Genomic DNA, 20815 nt, shown 5'->3' on the forward strand with positions numbered 1-20815 from the left:
GTCCAAAACTGATGGATGTCTGAGATGCTCTCTTATAACCTTGAATATCTTCTTTGTTCTTTTCTCAAAAATTTCTTAGCCATGCCTGCTTTGCCCACAGCCTTAATGTGCATACCATTTCTAATAGAGCTTATAATAAGAATATTTATTTCCTTGTCTTTCACCATCAAGATTGTCAGGAATGTCAGCACAGCTCAAGGAACTGGATTTCAGAGCTGCTGACTGCTGCCAGCAGAGACAAGTGCATTTCAGTAGATGTCTACGGAAATTTTTAATATATTTCTCTGTGGGAAAGGGAAAGTAGTCAGGTACTTCACTGTGTAGCAGCACAGCATCACTTCGCGTGTTTTGCCTTTCCTAAAGAGATCATTATATCAGACAGTGGTGGTATTTTTTCTTAATATACCTACAAGATTAATTTTTAGGGTTGCTGCCATGTGATGAAAACTTAATGCAGTGAAGGTAGCCTGCAGAAGAAATTAGTAAAATCTTCCATTTTTATTTTGATCAGATTTCATATTAAAAAGAGAAGTGTTAGTAGTCTAAGTGAACTTCACCTGAATCTAAATATATGTCCACAGTGAAGTGGTTTTCTCATATAAAGGACAGGCCTTCAATAATGCAAACACACTTGACAAACAAGATGTTTAGCCCTTATCGAGTTATAATTATGTGTTGATAGAATCAATAGGGATTTGAGAGACTTCTTTTAATCTCTTCATTTTATAGACAGGCAGAGTGAGGCATAAAGAATTTGAAGATACTTTCCCAGTATCAAATAATGATTTGAAACAGAACAAGGATCAAAACTCATATCCCGGACTCCAAATTTAGTGCATCTGATACTAACTTGAAAGGAAAATGAAATCCTGAAGAGTAATCCCATTTTCCAAACAGAAACCTCTTAAATCAAACCTAGATTTTCTGTCAGTCTTCAAAAACCAGAAATCCTAACAATTCCATGTCCCTGATCCAGACATAGAGGGGAACCTACCTCTCCCACCTCTCCTTCGTATTCAGGATGCTTGAAGTACACGCCTTTTAGAGCCTTTACTAATTGTCATTTTCTGCTGGAAATGTTAGCTCAGAATTAGATGAGAAAGGAAACATTACAACTTTTGAACAGAGGACAAAAATAAAATAGTGTTTTTCAAATTCCAAATCTAAAAGTTTGTTCTTTTAAACATGTGGAAAGCCAAACTGAAAATTAAGGCAATAACAAGAATAGCAGATATTGAACTAAACTTCAGCCTGGATTTCCAAGAGTAGAGTTTATCAATCTTGTCATTACAGACCTTAGTGGAATCCTAATAAATATTACTACTTATTAAATCTCCACACTACTGAATCCCTTATGTGCAGTTATATTTGCCTTTTAGTCATCATAGTTCCTTTTAGCCAACACTGCAAGTTGCCTACACATCTCTCCATATTCTCCCTTATTAGTAAAATCATGATATTTTCCAGGGCATAATATACCTGCATAAAATATTTGATTTTTCAGTCTCCTTTGCCACTGGGGTGATCAATGAAATGGAGGCAAAGTCCTCAGGCAAAGAAAACTTTCAATAATAAAGGTAAATTGAAATGGACAAAAACAAGCAAAAACAAATTATTGCCTTTTTGTCTTTGCTTCTTCCCATTTGATCTGGTTTGGAATGCAGACTTCATGCCTCATCCATACCACATGCTAAGCACTTCAGAGAAGGGCATGAGTCCTGGAAGACATCCTCTAGAAGCTGTGCTAGCTTTAGATTGTATACCTTTGAAAATCTTGCATGCCAGCCAGATGCAGTAGCTCATGCCTGTAATCCCAGCACTTTAGGAGGCCAAGGTGGGTGGACCACTTGAGGTCAGGAGTTTGAGACCAGTCTGGTCAACATGGTGAAATCCTCTCTCTACTAAAAATATAAAAATTGGCATGGTGGTGGGTGCCTGTAATCCCAGCTACTCGGAAGGCTGAGGCATGAGAATCGATTGAACCTGGGAGGCAGAGGTTGCACTGAGCCAAGATTGTACCACCACACTCCAGACTGGGTGACAAAGCGAGACTCTGTCTCAAAAAAAAAAAAAAAAAAAAGAAAAGAAAGAAAGAGAAAATGTTGCATGTGAGAAAAAGAACATAAAAGAACATTATGAGCTGGGTTTTCAGTTATTTGCAGTCAAATGCATTCCTAACTGATCTAGTTGTTATGAGTCTCCACAAAGTGATCTTAGATTCTATGGTCAAGGAATTTTGTTCTTGGTCTGATCCTGTGATACTGTGATTAATAAGAAATATATATATTTGGTCTGCATCCCAAAACCCTTGTAACTTCCTGAGTGATATTGCTGAGAAGAATGTCTTTTGTTATTCATAAATAGGCCCTTTTCAACCATACTTGACTTTATGCTAATTAGGTGACTCTTGGTGAGGCCCCTTGATTGGTTGTCAGAGAAACCAACCAAATAATTAAAGGGTTGGAACTTTCAGCCTCCCCATTCCCCACTCCTGGGGATGGGAGAAGGGCTGGAAATTGAGTTCAATTACAATGGCCACAGATTTGATCAATCATGCCTACATAACGGAACCTATGTAAAAACCCGAAATGACAGTGTTTGGAGAGCTTCAGGGTTAATGAATGCACCCACATGTGGGGAGGATCCACAAGTATAGAAACTCCTGCATTCAGAACCCTTCAGACCTCACTCTCTCTATATGTTTATCTGGCTGTTCATACATATCCTTTATAATATCTTTTATAATAAACTGGTACGGTAAGTAAACTGTTTTCCCTGAGTTCTGGGAGCCATTCTAGCAAATTTTGGAAGCCAAGGAGGGAGTTATGGGAATCCCACTTTATAGCCAGTTAGTCAGAAGTGTGGGAGGTCAAGGACTTGAAAGTGGCATCTGAAGTGGAGGCAGCCTTGTGGGACTGAGCCTTTATCCTGTGAGTTCTGACACTAACCATCCCAGAGTAGTTAATGGGGTAGTTACTGTCAAAATGGAATTGAATCGTTGGACAGCCAGTTGGTGTCCAGAAGATTGGAGACTTGGTTGTTAGTGTGGAAAAAACCCATACATTTGGTGTCAGAAGTATTGCAAGTAGAAACAGTTCACAGACAGTTCCCAGACCAACCAGGAGATGAAATGAAGCAGGGCCATCTTTTTTAACCCAATCACGTTGTAAGAAGTATGAATCATTTTAATTACACTGCTTTACCAAGCAACCGCATTCTGATTTTGATTGACTCAGGTGTCTTTCTTCTTGTGCCAGGTAGACTGCAGTGGGGTGGAAAATTTGTACAATCTGGTATTTTCCTATCCTAATGATGGCAGGCATTCACAATGGTTTTTCCTCTACATGGAGGGGCTTTGGGAATCTCTATAAATGACACTGTGCATTCAGCTGGTGTCAGGAGGGATAATATTGAGGAAGAAAAATAACAGGGAGTGAAGCGTGCATATGTCAGTGCATTTATATGTACCTCCAGAATGGGGTGGCGGGCCACACAGTAGCACCATTCCTTGACCTCGACGAACAGACACAGTGCTTCTTGTTCTTGTTTTAAAGTTGTCAAGATCTGTTGGGAGAAATACGGGAAAAAGCATTTAAACTTTATTTATTTTTATTTTTTTTCTTTTATTATTATTATTATTATTATTATTATTATTATTATTATACTTTAGGCTCTATGGTACATGTGCGCAACGTGCAGGTAACTTACATATGTATACATGTGCCATGCTGGTGCGCTGCACCCACCAACTCGTCATCTAGCATTAGGTATATCTCCCAATGCTGTCCCTCTCCCCTCCCCCCACCCCACAACAGTCCCCGAAGTGTGATGTGAACTTTAAAGTCCTAAGATATCAAGGGAGAGTACCACTATTTCAAAAGAGAATCATTCTGCTCAAAACTGCGTTTGTAGCACCCATACCAGGGGAATTCAGGAGAGCTTCTTTTCATATGATATTGTCCCATCCTCCTTGATTTTATGGTTAGACTGTCCACTAAAATATCTACTTACCACATGTGCCTATTGAGATTTAAAATAATTAAAATTAAATACAATTTATAATTCAGTTCCTCAGACACTAGTCACATTTCAAGTGCTCAATAGCCACATGCACTTAGTGATTATCACATTGGCCAGCACAGATATAGAAGACTTCCATCATGCCAGGACATCATATTGGATAGTGCAGGTCTAGGTGAAGAAACTGCGGTTTAAAGATGTTAAGTGACCTGCCCAAGACCTCTCTGTATTTAAATATCATTATCAGAATGCAAACTCTTGTTTTCTGATACCATTCTCTTCACTTCACAAACCATTCTATTATATATAATTATACTTGTCTCTCCATATATACCCAGAGTGACTCTCTTTATATACAAACAACTCTATATAAAATGTATAAATAGACAAATATACAGACACATAATTGTTTTAAAATTCTTCTGGTGTACTTTAAAATATTTAGAAGGCACTGTTCATGGTTCTTTTTAGAAGAATATTTTATTACCTCAAAAAGGTCAAGTCTTGTTAGAGAGATAAGACATTTATAAACCCAAAGATCACAGTATAAGTAAATAGGCAGTTACAAATACAAATGAGTTAATATAAGAAATATGTCTAATAAAGTGAGACATATTATTGTTCAAGAAACATTTTTTTCTTCCACCCTCCCAAATGTAAATCCTCTCAATAAGGAGTGTGTTAAGTGCCATTTCATTTTTTGTTGTATATTACATTTGATTTAATAACCTTTTATTGGATTTGGGGACTTCCAGTTCAAGTATGTTGTGCAGGGTTGCAAACCATCTGGCTGTGCACACTAGAGCAGAGTAACATTTGTTGATGATTTCCTCCATGCTGGCCATTTTGGTAAGTATTTTATGATGATTATCTCATGTACTCCTAACAACAATTGGGAAGACTGCAGTTACAAATTGGAATGTTTCCACACTCAGGCTTTGTTTCAAGGAGTGCTAAGGATATTTAAAAAGTTACACATAGACATGTCTTAATTACCAAATTCTTCTGGAATTAGGGACATTTTAAGTTTGTACATTATTGTCTTCATCACTTATGTTTTCATAAAAATTCTGTTAAGTACCATCTGATTGCCAACTCAGAAGGCAAGCATTGTGAGAACAAAGCTTCCGTCCTGTTGGGGCTCAAGCAGGCAGGTCTGACACATAACACCTAATCATAGCAACCCAAAGACTGCCAGGTTTGGGCTGTGAAAAGCAAACGTGAAGGACACACACATACTCAGCACAAAACAAATCAGTGCTATGATTTGAATTACATTTCTGATGTAATAAACTTCTTTTTATTCAATGGACACCAGGTGAGGATAGAACATGGTATTTTTCTTGTCTTTATGGAAACGGTCTGAGATTCCTTCAAAAGGAATTAAACCAGGATTTTAAAAACTGTGTTATGGAGTTAATATTTTAAACCATTATCCCTAAAAGTAACACTGAATCAGTCTGAATTGTCACTTCTGCATATAGGTTCTTAGAGTAAGTCATCTACATTTTTGCACAGATATCCCATTCAATTTCCAGAGTTGCATGAAAAATTAAGAGCTGATAGATAGTAGAGATCAGGTATCATCTAGGCAAAACCAATCATGGTTTCTGATTAGAGAAATAGTATTAAGAAATGAGAAAGAAAATGAGAAATATGGGCAATGATTTTTAACTATCCTTCCTGAGCTTTAAAAACCTGTATTCATGTTTTTTCCTTCTTAGTTTATGAATTCATTCACTTCTACAAGTTTTAGGCATTTGAAGTGTATCTCATTAATCTGGTATTTGAGAAAATAATCAGAAACATTGATTAGTCATTAATTGAAATAGATTCCAGATGATAAACCCTACCTATACAGCAAATGGAAAGACTGTATTTGGGTAGATCTGAGTTTGAAAACCATCTCTGCCACTTATTAGCTGTGTTGACCATGGGCAGGTCTACATACCATGGGCAGGTCTTAATTTTGAGAATGAATGTTCTTTGTTTCAAGTACACAGTCAGTATATTTCTTCTGTCCATTGCGAATGCTGTGATTCAGTGCCAAAGCATATCCCAAACATTCCAACTAAGAAAAGGTTTCTAATAGCAAATGCACACTAGAGTGAGCTGTAGATGTGAATCAAAGGACATGATATTTATGCACATGTTTAGGGAAAGATTACATATCTCAAATTGTTCTTTTCAGGTATGAATATCTATCCAGATTCTAACAGTTAACAATATGATACTTTTCTAAGTCAAGAGCTATGTGTGTAAATGGGTATTATGTTAAAGTTTGTACACTCATGATTAAGCCTTTACCAGCAATGTATTTTTATTTATTTATTTATTAAAATTTTTCCCATCAGTTATTGGGATACAGGTGGTATTTAGTTACATGAGTAAGTTGTTTTTTTTTGGAGATGGAGTCTCACTCTGTTGCCAGGCTGGAGTGCAGTGGCGTGATCACGGCTCACTGCAAGCTTCACCTCCCAGGTTCAAGTGATTCTCCTGCTTCAGCCTCCTGAGTAGCTGGGACTACAGGTGTGCACCACCACGCCTAGCAAATGTTTGTATTTTTAGTAGAGACGGGTTTCACCATGTTGGCCAGGATAGTCTCGATCTCTTGACTTCATGATCCACCTGCCTCAGCCTCCCAAAGTGCTGGGATTACAGGCGTGAGCCACCGTGCCCAGCCATGAGTAAGTTCTTTAGTGGTGATTTGTGAGATTTTGGTGCACCCATCACCCAAGCAGTATACACTGCACTATATTTGTAGTCTTTTATCCTTTGCCCCCCCCCACTCTTCCCCCCAAGTCCCCAAAGTCCATCATATCATTCTTTTTTTATTTATTTTATTTATTTAATTTATTTTTTTTGAGATGGAGTCTCACTCTGTCGTCCAGGCTGGAGTGCAGTGGCACAATCTCGGCTCACTGAAAGCTCTGCCTCCCGGGTTCATGCCATTCTCCTGCCTCAGCCTCCCGAGTAGCTGGGACTGCAGGTGCCTGCCACCACGACTGGCTAATTTTTTGTATTTTTAGTAGAGACGGGGTTTCACCATGTTAGCCAGGATGGTCTCGATCTCCTGACCTCGTGATCTGCCTGCCTTGGCCTCCCAAAGTGCTAGGATTACAGGTGTGAGCCACTGCATCTGGCCTCATTGTATCATTTTTATGCCTTTGTGTCCTCATAGCTTAGCTCCCACATATCAGTGAGAACATATGATGTTTGGTTTTCCATTCCTGAGTTACTTCACTTAGAATAATAGTCTCCAATCTCATCCAGGTCACTGCAAATGCTGTTTATTCATCCTTTTTATGGCTACATAGTATTCCATCATATATATATGCCATAGTTTCTTTAGCCACTTATTGATTGATGGGCATTTGGGTTGGTTCCACGATTTTGCTATTGTGAATTGTGCCACTATAAACATGCATGTGCGAATAATGACTTCTTTTCCTCTGGGTAGATACTCAGTAGTGAGATTGCTGGATCAAATGGTAATTCTACTTTTAGTTCTTTAAGGAATCTCCACACTGTTTTCCATAGTGGCTGTACTAGTTTGCATTCCCACCATCAGTGTAGAAGTGTTCCCTGTTTACTGCATCTACACCAACATCTACTGTTTTTTGATTATGGCCACTCTTGCAGGTGTAAGGTGGTATCACATTGTTGTTTTGATATGCATTTCCCTGATCATTAGTGATGTTGAGCATTTTTCATATGTTTTTTGGCTATTTGTATATCCTCTTTTGAGAACTGTGTATTCATGTCCTTTGTCCACTTTTTGATGGGACTGTTTGATTTTTTCTTATTGATTTGTTTGAGTTCGTTGTAGAGTCTGGATATTAGTCCTTTGTCAGATGTATAGATTGTGAAGATTTTCTTCCACTCTGTGGGTTGTCTGTTTACTCTGCTGACTGTTCCTTTTGCCATGCAAAAACTCTTTAGTTTAATTAGGTCCCAGCTATTTATCTTTGTTTTTACTGCATTTGCTTGGTCATGAAATCCTTGCCTAAGCCAATGTCTAGAAGGGTTTTCCAATGTCATCTACTAGAATTTTTATAGTTTCAGGTCTTAGGTTTAAGTCCTTAATCCATTTTCAGTTGCTTTTTGTATAAGGTGAGAGATGAGGATCCAGAGTCATTTTATCTCCAAAGCCTTGGTACTTGGGTAATGATCAGTAGCAGCAGGCATTATGAGACAGAATACATTATGGATAATGCTCTATCACTGTGACCATCACACTAATAGCAACAATAGAATTGACTTGCAGACTATATTGTAGTCATACCATGTGGCCAAGTACTTTTCTTATCTGATCTCATTGAATTCCATTATACTTTAAACTCCCAATTTACAGGTGACACAGCTGAAGCTCACGGAGGTGCAGCACCTTCTTCACGTGCCTAGGAAGTGGCCATAAGATACAAACTCATGTTTTGTCTCTCTCCAAAGTTACTGCTCTGAAGCACCATAATCTATGGCATCTTCACTGATTTCGTAAAGTCAGTGAAAAAGAGCTTTCAAATCAGTTACTTGCCATGCCAGAGACACAAAAACGTTCATTTAAATAAAATTTACACTCAGTGAATATGGAAAGAAATCCACATTTCAACACATAGTGTGATGGGTTGGTATAAGTACTTTGGCTTCAAATCTTCTATTCCTCTGCTTTTCTTTGTGGATGGGCACTCAACATGGAGATTTTAAATGTTAGGTGCAAAGTGTGAAGTTGAACAAGGAGTAAATAAACAGAAACAACTCTATTAAGAAACAGGATTGTTGCCTTGTTAGGAAGGTAGCTAAACAAATACACTTGGGTTGTATTCCCTTTTGCAATTGGTCACTAAAGATATGATTGAATAAATAATGTATATGTAAAACAAGGAATTAACATCCATGCACCATTGTTTCTCAAAATAGCCTGTCTTTCAAGGTTTATATGTGGTTCATTGACATGTGATGTGTAGATTTTTAAAAAATAAATACCTCTACTTTTTGGTGTTGATTTCATTTGTCAGCATTTTACATAACTTTTTCCAACAGCCATGTGCTAAGGATTGTACAATTGTGTGGCAGATGTGTTTTCATATCATATTTGTGAAAACAGCTGTCCTTTATTCTCCTATGGAATGTAATATCTGAATTTCATTTTAAAATGAGATTAGAAAATATGCCATAGTATTTGGAATGTGTTATCTCATTGTGACCAGAGAGGAAGTGATTTAGCAGTTACATTCCTGGAGGAGTGGACGTGTACAAAGGCCTTAAAGCTACAATATGCTATCAATAATAAAAAGTCTTACTATAGGAAAACATTTGGAATTCAGGCCATGGAGTAAATCAGAGAGTAAGAGGAATATGTCCACATATTTTTTGTCTGGGAAATTTTTAAGTATTTAGAGCTGAGGAAGAAGTATCTTACCATAAATACCGGATTATAGTCTAGAGGATATAAAATCAAGAGGGTCCAAGATCTTTTTTGAGAAGTAATAACAGTAAATAAGAAAGAGTAATTTATTTAGGTCATAATTAATGGACTAGCCATTATACATATGGACAGGAAGAGCTGAAGCTAGTCACAGGGTGGGATGACTCAGAGGAAGGTATGAAAAGTTTAGTTTTAAAATGGCCAGGAAAGGTTAATGAGATAATATCACACATCATAGTTTGTTAAGAATCCACAGAGAGAAGGGAGAAAAGAAAATAAGGAAAAATGATACAGTAACCATGCATGTAATACATGTATTATTTAATGCAAGTAAAAAAATACCAATTCACTTTTTTCCTGACTTGGGTAGACCTGGATTCTATTAATTCTCCCAGGGTGGCCTTAGAACAAGAAATTGTCAGCACCAGTTCCCTTTGTTATTGCTTCCTTTTGAAAGAAGCAATCAGTAAGGAGATCAAAATCAACTTGGAAAAATAGTCAAGTGATACATTTGTTATGAATATGATCTCCATAATGATGATTGCACCATTTATAAAAAGAAAAGAGGTATTTTTGGAGAGTAACTTTAAAAACTCACTATCATGCAGCAAATTTAAAGTTATGTCTTGACTCTCTGCCATTTGCTCTCTCTGTGTGTGTGTGTGGATGCACACTTTATGATTTCCTGGATTGAAGAGACTTGTAGTGAAAATAAATCGAAATTTACAAAACCTGAGTTTCAAAGCCATATTTTTGACATTCTTTCCATTTAGGAAGAAGGAAGACTGCACTTCCCTGTAAGAGAGTATATAGCAAGAGGAAGAACTGCCTGATGGTTTAACACCCTGGTTTTGGAGTCAGAAGGACCTGAGTACAAACTTAGCACTCTTACTTTCTACCTGTATGATGTAGGTGAGTTAGTTAATCTCTTTGAACTTCAATTCTCACTTCTAATGTCAGGACAATAATTCTTATCTCATAGGACTTTCTTAAGATTAAGATCATGCATGTAAAGCACATAAGATACTGCCTGGTCCAAAGTCAGTAGTCTATAAATGTTAGCACTATCAGTATGATTTTTGAGCATCCAAAGGAAAGTTTACAGAAAGTGACTCACTGGGAGAAACTTCCACCAGATAAAGTAACATTAGAGTGGCCAAGTCAACCCTACTGTGGCAAAAAAAAAACAAACAAAAAAAAACCTGATAAGACTTAAAATATATCCTCTTCTGCTACTCCTAATTATGTTTTCAAGATTGATGCTGAAGTGAATCAGATATCTTATCCTTTACATTGCATGAACTGTATTCTTTATAACACTTACGTTTAAGGTATATGCACGTATACCCTGGATTCAGATAGTTCTTCATGAGAAAGTCTTCCTATAATCTTCTGGTCTGAGAAAGCTTGTGTTACTTAAAAATATTGTTTCTATAAAACAGTAAAATTGATATTTGTCTACCTTTTTAAAACTTTTAAGTTTAGGGGTACATGTGCAGGTTTGTTACAGGCAAACTTGTGCATGGGGGTGTGTTGTACAGATTATTTCATCATCCAGGTATTAAGCCTAGTACCCATTAGTTATTCTTCCTGATCCTCTCCCTCCTCCTGCCTTCCACTCTCTAATAGGACACAGTGTGTGTTGTTCCCCTTTATGTGTCCATGTCTTCTCATCTCAGCTCCCACTTGTAAGTGAGGACATGTGGTATTTGGTTTTCTGTCAATTTGCTGAGGATAATGGCCCACTACCTTTTTTAAAGGATGTAAAAATATGTGATTTTTGGCTGGGCACAGTGGCTCATGCCTGTAATCACAGCACTTTGGGAGGCCGAGGCAGGCAGATTGCTTGAGGTCAGGAGTTCAAGACTAGCCTGGCCAACACAGGGAAACCCTGTCTCTACTAAAAATACAAAAATTAGCTGGGTGTGGTGGCATGTGCCTGTAGTCCCAGCTGCTCCGGAGGCTGAGGCAGGAGAATTGCTTGAACCTGGGAGGCGGAGGTTGCAGTGAGCCGAGATCACACCGCTGCACTCCAGCCTGGCTGACAGAGCAAGACTCTGTCTAAAAACAAAAACAAAAACCTGACATTAATTACCCCAGTTTGTTGGCAGTCTAAAGTAAGGGACCAGGAGGTCGGGCACGCCTGCAGTCCCAGCTACTCGGGAGGTTGAGGCAGGAGAATGGCGTGAACCCAGCAGGCAGAGCTTGCAGTGAGCCGAGATCAGGCCACTGCACTCCAGCCTGGGCGACAGAGTGAGACTCTGCCTCAAATAAATAAATAAATAAATAAATAAATAAAAATAAAGTAAGGGACCAAAACTATTTTTTTTTTTTGACACTGAGTCTTGCTCTATTGCCCAGGCTGGAGTGCAGTGGCGTGATCTCAGCTCACTGCAACCTCTGCCTCCTGGGTTTAAGTGATTCTCCTGCCTCAGCCTCTGGAGTAGCTGAGATTACAGGCACCTGCCACCATGCCCTGCTAATTTTTGTATTTTTAGTAGAGACAGGTTTCCCACATTGGCCAGGCTGGTCTCGAACTCCTGACTTCAAGTGATCCGCCTGCCTCTGCCTCCCAAAGTGCTGGGATTACAGGTGTGAGCCACTGCACCTGGCCGGGACCAAAATCTTATGCTAGGTCTAATATTCCTAAGTCAATGTACACTTGAGATACAAATGACTCATTCACAGAAATGACTTCTGACCTTTTTGTTTCTTTTTTTTTTTCAGAGCCTATAATTCTGCAGCCATGAACATCACTATGGAAATCCTTAATACACTTATTTCAGAGTAAAAGGGAAAGCTTATTCAGAGCTGTCCCAGGTGCTGATTCCAGCCCTCACAGTGTTCTCTCTCCAACTGCCTGAATTTTTCTCACCCTGTTCTGTCATACCAAATAAAACCTTACAATTTAGATATTACTTTGGAATTACAAAAATATCATTTTAAACCATAAACACCTTCAAAAGTATGACCTTGCTATTAATCACTTTCAGTGAAGAGTGAATTAATTCAATCAGGTTGCTTTCACTTAAGAAGTAAGTAAGAGCAGTATGGAGTCTTCAAATGTGAGTTTTGAATAACCAAAGAAGAATCAAAGAAAAATTTAATCTATGAAATAGTGGAGAAGGCAAAATAGTGCTGAGAAAGTTCAAGGACAATGACTTAAAAAACTGGATGAGGAAAGTGGTGTGTGGAGCCTGCCAAAGACAAATTTGCCTAGAGTCAGTAATCCTCTATTTAGCAAAATGGAAGGTTATTCTCCTCTTTCTCTTCTTGCACCACATTACTAGATCACACATCACTCTTTGTTTCCAGGAACAAAACCTAGGCAAGAATTAAAAATAGCATAATTAATATTACAAGTTAAGAAGGCTTCTTAACTTTGGCAATTTAACCACTTTATAAATATTATCTATTTGGAAGAATGCTAAGGCCAGTTCCATCCAATTTAGCGAAGTAACACAATTTCTCAATTTCTATGTATTTATTCATTCAGTCTTCACCACAACTCTTTGAGGTGGGTTCTGTTACTATTCTCATTTAATAGAAAGAAAAATAAACATCCAAGAGCTTAAGATTAGAATCTGGATTTTCCCGACCCAGAAGTCCCTATATATAACTTCTATTCTATATCATATTAAATAACAGGGATGAAACCATACTTTTTGATGGTCTGTTTGACTGTTTGAGACTCTCACACTTTTTCACCCCTCAACTATTATTTTCTTGACTTTACAGAAAATAAACGTTGCTTGGCTGCCCTTTTCTCTGGGAGCTTACAGCGTTCCTGATAGCTATTTTTATTTCTCATTTTAGTTCTTTCCTTTTCCTCATTTCTTTGACATACTCTATTTTATCTAGACCTTTGTGCTATTTAAGAGGCCAAAGAACAACTTAATTTAAAATATCTGAGTTTCCCTGTGTGTTCCACAAAAAGGTACACCTATCTAACTCATGAGGTTACTGCAATTAGTGAGATATGGCATCGTTAATAATGTTGTTCTCCTTCGGAGACAGGTGCCCTAACATGCAAGCTATTATTACCAGCATTTTTCTCTACGGGAGCTCATCTCTTTTCCCATATCATCCTGACTCAGGAGTGTTAATGGTTAGGCAGCTGCATTCTTTATCTTTGGTTTTATACTTACACAACACAAAGAGAAACAAAGGTTTCAGAAAGGCATTTGGCCTGGTAAATTTCAGAATAAAATATGGACCCTTCACTGTGCTCTGCAAAGGCCCTTCAGGATCCAGCCCCTGCCTACGTCCCCAGCTTTGTTCCCTGCCACTTCCCTCCTTACTTATTTATATCGTAATGGCCACATTTTGCTTTCTGTTCTTCAAACACCTTGCAGCTAACCCAGTCTCAGGACCCTTGTCCTTGTTGTTCCCCTTGTTTGGAGTGCTCTTTCCCCATTCTTTGGCTTATCATGTTTAGTCTTTAGGAACCAACTCAAATGCCCTTTCTTCAGAGCAGCATTACCTGAGGGCTTAAGCAAAGTCAACCGTGACCTGGCTCCAGTTACTCTCTGTCACATCCCCTCTTTAATACATCCTTCCCAGCAATCACCACCGCCACCATCTGCAACTACGGTTCTCATTTGTGTACTTTCTTTTTTACTGTCTCCATTCTCTCCCCAAATAAAAGCTCACTGCGGGGCAGGAATCTTGCCAGTTTTTATGAGGCTATAGCCAATGCCCAAAACAGTGTCTGATACATAGTAGATACTTAATTAGTATTTGTTGAGCACTGCTCTTCTTCCTGTTTCACAGGCTGTGGTGGTTGGTGAGACCTGTTGGACTAGGGTGAACTTTCTTGTATTTGTCCTCATGACACACTGCTTTCCAGCATCTTGGCTACAAAGGACCTTTGTATGCTCAATAGCCAGGGACGCTTTGGAGAATAACTTCAAGAAAAGGTGTCCAATCAAGGGTATGGAGCCACCTACTCTCCCGCATCCCCATCCTTAAAAGGAAAGCTAAGAGATAAATTAAAATTGGAATGTAATCAACATACGAAATGGAGTTATTGCTTTGCAAAATAAATACCCTCCCATCCAGTCGCCCACTCACCCCTGCCCCAGGGAATGCCAGAGATGATGAAAACATGAAACAACTCCTTGCAAATTGCATGGGCCTATTATTTGTGATTAGGGCTGTTATCAGCCAGTCAGTGATGTATCATACAATTATCTGTTCTTCATCTAGTGTGATAATTTTATAACTGATAGACTTATGATCATTATAGCTTTGACAGAAAGAAATATGATTCTTCATTTTGAATTTTACTTTATAGCCTTTTTTTCTCCCCAGTGAAAATTAAAATTAGCAGGTTGTAATTCATTGTACCAATCTTCTTAATAAATAGGCACCTTCGAAGGCAAATCAGATACATTCAAGTAACACCAGAATGAATATTCTCTGAAGAAAATGCTGAAAAGTTATGCATCAAGAGGCCATGATAAAGTCAGTAATCTACAGAAAAGCCTTGGAAACATGTTACTAAATGGAGACATAAGGACCACAGATCATGATCAAACCCCAGAGACTACAAATCTACGAGCCATACAATTGGTCATGAAAAACCCTGCTTCAAAGTGAAAGAAATCTCTTCATCTCAAACTTTTTCATTCAATTTCTTTTCTTTTATTAACCTTTCTGGAATATAAACCTAGGCAGTGAACTCACTACCAAATTTGCCTAGCACTTAGTGGCAGTGGATACAATCTCTCAGGAAAGAGGGGCAGTTTCTCACTTCCTACTCGTAAATGAAACTAGATTGATGTTCAAGTAATTATACCTTCTCTTAATTCTATCCAAAGAGTGGTATTTTTTTCCTCCAAGAAGCTTGGGAGGAAACTGCACTGATCCTTACTTTAAAAGGAGAGGCAGATGTTATCAGTACTTCTGGCATCCATGCTCTGCAGAAAAATTTTGCTTTCAAAGCTAACAGAAGACTCTTCACTATGTACTCAGTTTCAGGATTTTGAACTAATAAAGTAGGGATTGATGACTCATTAAAAAATGCCAGTCACGCTTAGATTCATTGCTCCTAAGAAACTGGACATGCTTTGCATCATAGCTATTTTAGGGAAATCAAAAGTATGGGGAATAACAGGTTTGTTTAATCACTGGCTCAACGAGGGCTGTTTCTTTTCTGTTTTCCATCTTCTTTGAGTATAAAGTGTATCTTGGGATACTGGATGCTGAATTAGCTGTATACCAGTTAAAAACTTTTAAGGGCAAAAAAAAAGTTCTGTGTATAAATGAAATTCCCAGATGAGGAGCAGCTGTTATTTATGTTGAATTTAAGTTGCTTCGGCAACTTCAACCATATATTTTTATCTCATTTAATTACAGTTTTGAAAATAAAACCATCATCAAATATACATGCAAGCTACGTGTTTATTCATCATCGATTTAGATTTTGCAATGGGTGCTGTTTCCCTGTTCTCATTTTCACAAAGAAGAATCAGAGATAAGGCTGCAGTGTGCTAAACCTGTCAATTCTTAGAAATGCCATTGCTCATGCCCCTTGCTCTTAAGTGCACTTTGTGGTAGTTAAGAACCAATAAAGATTCATTCAATACCTACAGTATGCCTACTATCGGCACCTATCATGATGCCAGCCACTGTTTTAGACACTGGGGATACATCACTGACAAAACAAAACAAAGCAAAAATCTCTCTTCTCAAAGAGCTTAATGTGGGTAAGAGATGACAAACAAAATAAATAAATCACACATAGTGTCGTTGATGCACACTACAGAAAAATAAGCTAGGGAAACCGGATAGGGGATGTTAATATGAAAATTTGAAAAGAAGAAATAATATAAAAGTAGAACCTTTCTGCTTTCCATCCTACTTCTAAGTGTGGGAGGATAAATCACTCCCCCCTTTGCCAACTCAGCTCTCGTCCCCCATCGAGGCTGCCAAGAAGGGCGTGAAGTAGTGCCAAGTGACACAGCAGTCCTGATTTACTTTGGTACTTTCTTATTTATAACCGATGTGGAAGTCATCTTAGTTCATGTAACACCTGAGGAAACTAATAAATAAGCATTTTCACCTTATATCTAAAAGTTAAAAACAGCTCCCCAGCAAAACAAAACTTCTAAGCTGCTGAAGAAGTGGGAGAAACAACTGAGGAGACATATGAAATACACACTGATTTGCTAAGAGAAGACAATTAACAAACTAGCATGGTAATCATCTGTGTCAGCAATGGATAGTTACTGTTTTCTGCCTCTGAAATCCTAGGAAGCCAGAGGATTTCAGTTAGGAAGATCTTACCATCCTTTGTGCGGCCTGACAGCCCTCCCTTCTTCAATATTACTTGTGGTGCCATGTGTGGAAGATGTTGTAAGGAATATGAAGATGAATCCAGCATGGTCCCTGACCTCAAGACGTTTACAATCCAGATATGATAGGCACATCAATGGCTCTATTGTAAGGTGTAAAGAAAGTATGTAGAGCATTGCTGTAAAAGCGTTTAGAGTAAATGCTATAGAGTATTAGAAAGTGCTATGAGAGGCAGGGCGCAGTGGCTCACGCCTGTAATCCCAGCACTTTGGGAGGCCGAGGCAGGTGGATCCCGAGGTCAGGAGATCGACACCATCCTGGCTAACAAGGTGAGACCCCCGTCTCTACTGAAAATACAAAAATTTAGCTGGGCCTGTTGGCGGGCACCTGTAGTCCCAGCTACTCGGGAGGCTGAAGCAGGAGAATGGCGTGAACCCGGGAGGCGGAGCTTTCAGTGAGCCAACATCGCGCCACTGCACTCCAGCCTGGGTGACAGAGCGAGACTCTGTTTCAAAAAACAAAAAACAAACAAACAAACAAAAAAGAAAGTGTTATGAGAGTAGAAAAAAACAGTCTGTACTTTTTGCTGGCGGTGATCACCCAATCAACATTCCATCTGCACAGACTGTGGACCCAGAACAATGAGGATCAAGGGACTTGAGTTTTCAGTTTAGCTTCTGGGATAAAAACCTGGCCAATTTCTCCCCCTTTGGCATCCACGACCTGGTTCCTCTCTGTCTCCACCTCGGCCCTGCTCAGTGACCCCATTGTTTTTAATGCAGGTCAGTGTTCACAGACAGTGCCAAGGTACAGCCTCACCTCACCACAAGGCACAACTGGATTCTCATGAAAGCTTTGGAATCAAGTGAGTTTAAGAGAGTTACTCAAACCCAGGCTATCAATATTGAGACTACTCATGCTCTGGTTTTCAAAAACATGAGCCAAGCTAATATCCAGCTACATTCTCATTTTCCACGTCAGAGCACTGACCTGTCATCTTTCCATCTTCACAACATTGCTCCTGAGATCATTTTCTGTTCTGAGTTCTTTGGGTTTGTCTTTGCCTTGCAACTTTCCTAGTGCAGTTTTCGGCAACTGAATTCTAGCGCAACTCCAATTGCTCTTCTGTAACAAGAAAATTTACAGCTGCAAAACTCATGTGGCACTTGAATTTCCACAGGCTTCTTAAAAGATTGTAGATGAAGCCACAGTGATCAGGATGCTACACAGTGCAGCAACTGATACTTTTTTTTTTTTTAAGACAGAGTTTTGTTCTTGTTGCACAGGCTGGAGTGCAACGGTGCGGTCTCGGCTCACTGCAACCTCTGCCTCCCGGGTTCAAGCGATTCTCGTGCCTCAGCCTCCCAAGTAGCTGGGATTACAAGCTCCTGCCACCATGCCTGGCAAATTTTTTTGTATTTTTAGTAGAGACGGGATTTCACCTTGTTGGCCAGGCTGGTCTTGAACTCCTGACCTCAGGTGATCCACCTGCCTCAGCCTCCCAAAGTGTTGGGATTACAGGCGTGAGCCACCACGCCCAGCCGATAAAGACACTTTTAAGTGTCCCTAAAATAGCCGGGCATGGTGTTGTGTGTCTATAATTCCAGCTACTTGGGAGGCTGAGGCAGGAAGATTGCTTGAGCCCAGGAGTTTGCAACCAGCCTGGGTAACACAGAGAGACCTTGTCTCAAACAAACAAACAAACAAACAAAAAGTGCTCAAAATATGTGGGTGTGGTTGGGTGAGCTAGTGAAGATATTACAGATCTCAGATGAGGTATCCTGGTCCTCAAGTGATAAGAGCAATGCTCACACCTTTCTTGCTTAGTTGCATGTTAGCTAATTCAGCCACTTGTAGGTTGCAGTAAAAATAGTAGTATTCAGAGCTAAAATTTATTGAATTCTTCCTATGTGCTAGGCATTATCCTAAGTGCTTTTCACATATTAACAATACATAAAATCGAATCCTCTGAACAATCCATAAAGTGGGTAATTTTATATTTCTTTTTATAGATAAGGAAACTGATTCCTGAACAGCAAAATAATTTGCTCAAGTACACATTGGTAGTAAATGATAATGCCAGAATACTAACCCAGGCTGTCTTGCTCCGGATAACCTGATGGTTTTTCCTCATTTTAAATTTTTTATTGTGTAACATATTAGGTAAACAAAGAAAACAAATAATGTTTTTGCAGAGTTACAAGAATACTAAAGTGCACACCTGTGATCCTAACACCCATTGTAACAAATGAAGCACTGCCAGTAATGTTGAAGCCTCTGTGTATTCCTCCCTGACTGTACCCCCACTGCTGATTATTTTGTTTGTCATGTGTTTTTTCCTTATGGTTTTTATCATACGTGTGTGTGTGTGTGTGTGCACGCAGACACACACACACACACACACACACACACACACATATATATATATATATATCCCTAAATAATGTATTGTTTGGCCTTGAAAGTAATTTGTACTTCATAAAAATGGAACTGTACTATGTATTCCTCTAACACTTGCTATTTTTACTCAACATTATTCCTTTGAGACTCAGTCTCAATGGGTGTAGCTGTGGTTCATTCATTTTCATTGTGTGGTAATGGTTCTTTATAAGAATTACTGCCGGGCTTGGTGGCTCTCATCTGTAATCCCAGTACTTTGGGAGGCCAAGGCAGGTGGATCACTTGAGGTCAGGAGTTCGAGGCCAACCTGGCCAACATGGTGAAACTTGTCTCTACTGAAAAATACAAAAAATTAGCCAGGCGTGGTGGCAGGCGCCAGTAATCCCAGCTTCTCCAGAGGCTGAGGCAGGAGAATGGCTTGAACCCAGGAGGCGGACATTGCAGTGAGCCAAGATCGCGCCATTGCACTCCAGCCTGGGCGACAGAGCGAGGCTCTGTCGCAAACAAAAAAAAAAAAAAAAAAAGAATTTACCACAGTTAATATAGTTAATATATTCTTTCCACTGTCCATCAATAGTTCTTTTCCCACTTACTTGCTATTATAAACTAAACCGATATAAAAAGCCTGTGTCTTACACATATTTTCAAGAGTTTCTTTGGTCTAGAGCCTGTATATTTAAGAGTGGCAAATACAAGTTTAGATTTATAAGTTCACAAGATATTTACACAATCTGTTTTCTAAAATGGTTGGGACAATTTTCAATCTTGTCTCCCTAAATGATAATTCCTGTTGCTCCTCAGCAATACTTATTATTTTAGTTTATGTCAATCTGGTGTCTGAAATGATAATTCATGATTTCTAATTTGTATCTCTTTGATGATTAATAAAGTTGGTTTTTCATATATTTATGGGCCATTCACATTTCATCATTTTGAAAATGCCAGTTCATATCATTTACCCAGTTATATAAAGGATTTTTATTTTTCTTACTGACTCATTCGAGTTCTTTATTCACTTGGGAACCTCTATTTGTTACATTTTTACAAATATCTTCTCCTACTATATGTGTGTCTTTTTCACTCTCTAGTATTCTTTGATAAACGACAGTCCTATGAATGCATCAGTCTTTTCTTTAAGGCTAACATTCTTAATTTCTTAGTTAAGAAACACGTCTTTATCCTGAAGTCATAAAGATATTCTACATTTTTTTTTTCTAAAAGTATTAAAGTTTTGTGTTCTCATTTAAGTCAAGTAATTTAAGTCAATTTGTGTTCTCAATTGCTTTCAGCCACAGCACCATACTGCCGGGTGTCTACAGTCAATTTACATTACTGGCAGTAGTTATGTTCTCTGCAAAGTTGCCCCAAGCACTGAATTAGTGACTACTAAACCGTAGGGGAAATACAGGGTTAGGTTTCTGCGAGTCTCTGGTCACACAATTTCATCAACCAATCAATACATAACCTTGCTTTACTTGTTTCTGTTTGAAGACATGGTATTTAATATATAATGCTGACTCATTCACATTGAATTCGTGGTCTGAAAGAAGCTCATCTGACACGTATTTTTTCTGTAAGGTATGATTTTCTTATGTTTATGAACACTAGACAGCACTGCAGTGCTATTCCCTTGGGCTATTTTAAACAGTGAAATCACCAACAAAAAAGCAC

The 20815-nt window shown here is 38.7% G+C and overlaps 1 protein-coding gene across 3 annotated transcripts in view; it reads right to left on the bottom strand.

Moving 5' to 3' along the window:
• The window catches only part of LOC129033762 (contactin-4), a 988873-nt gene that overhangs the window by 242138 nt on the left and 725920 nt on the right, over window positions 1-20815 (bottom strand). For all 3 annotated transcript variants that reach the window (XM_054482749.2, XM_063661823.1, XM_054482751.2), the window contains one exon: window positions 3469-3564. In XM_054482749.2, coding sequence (XP_054338724.1) covers window positions 3469-3564 — 96 coding nt within the window. The remainder of the gene's footprint in view (window positions 1-3468; window positions 3565-20815) is intronic.

Source organism: Pongo pygmaeus, chromosome 2 (genome assembly GCF_028885625.2).
Source record: "Pongo pygmaeus isolate AG05252 chromosome 2, NHGRI_mPonPyg2-v2.0_pri, whole genome shotgun sequence".
NCBI lineage: Eukaryota > Metazoa > Chordata > Mammalia > Primates > Hominidae > Pongo > Pongo pygmaeus.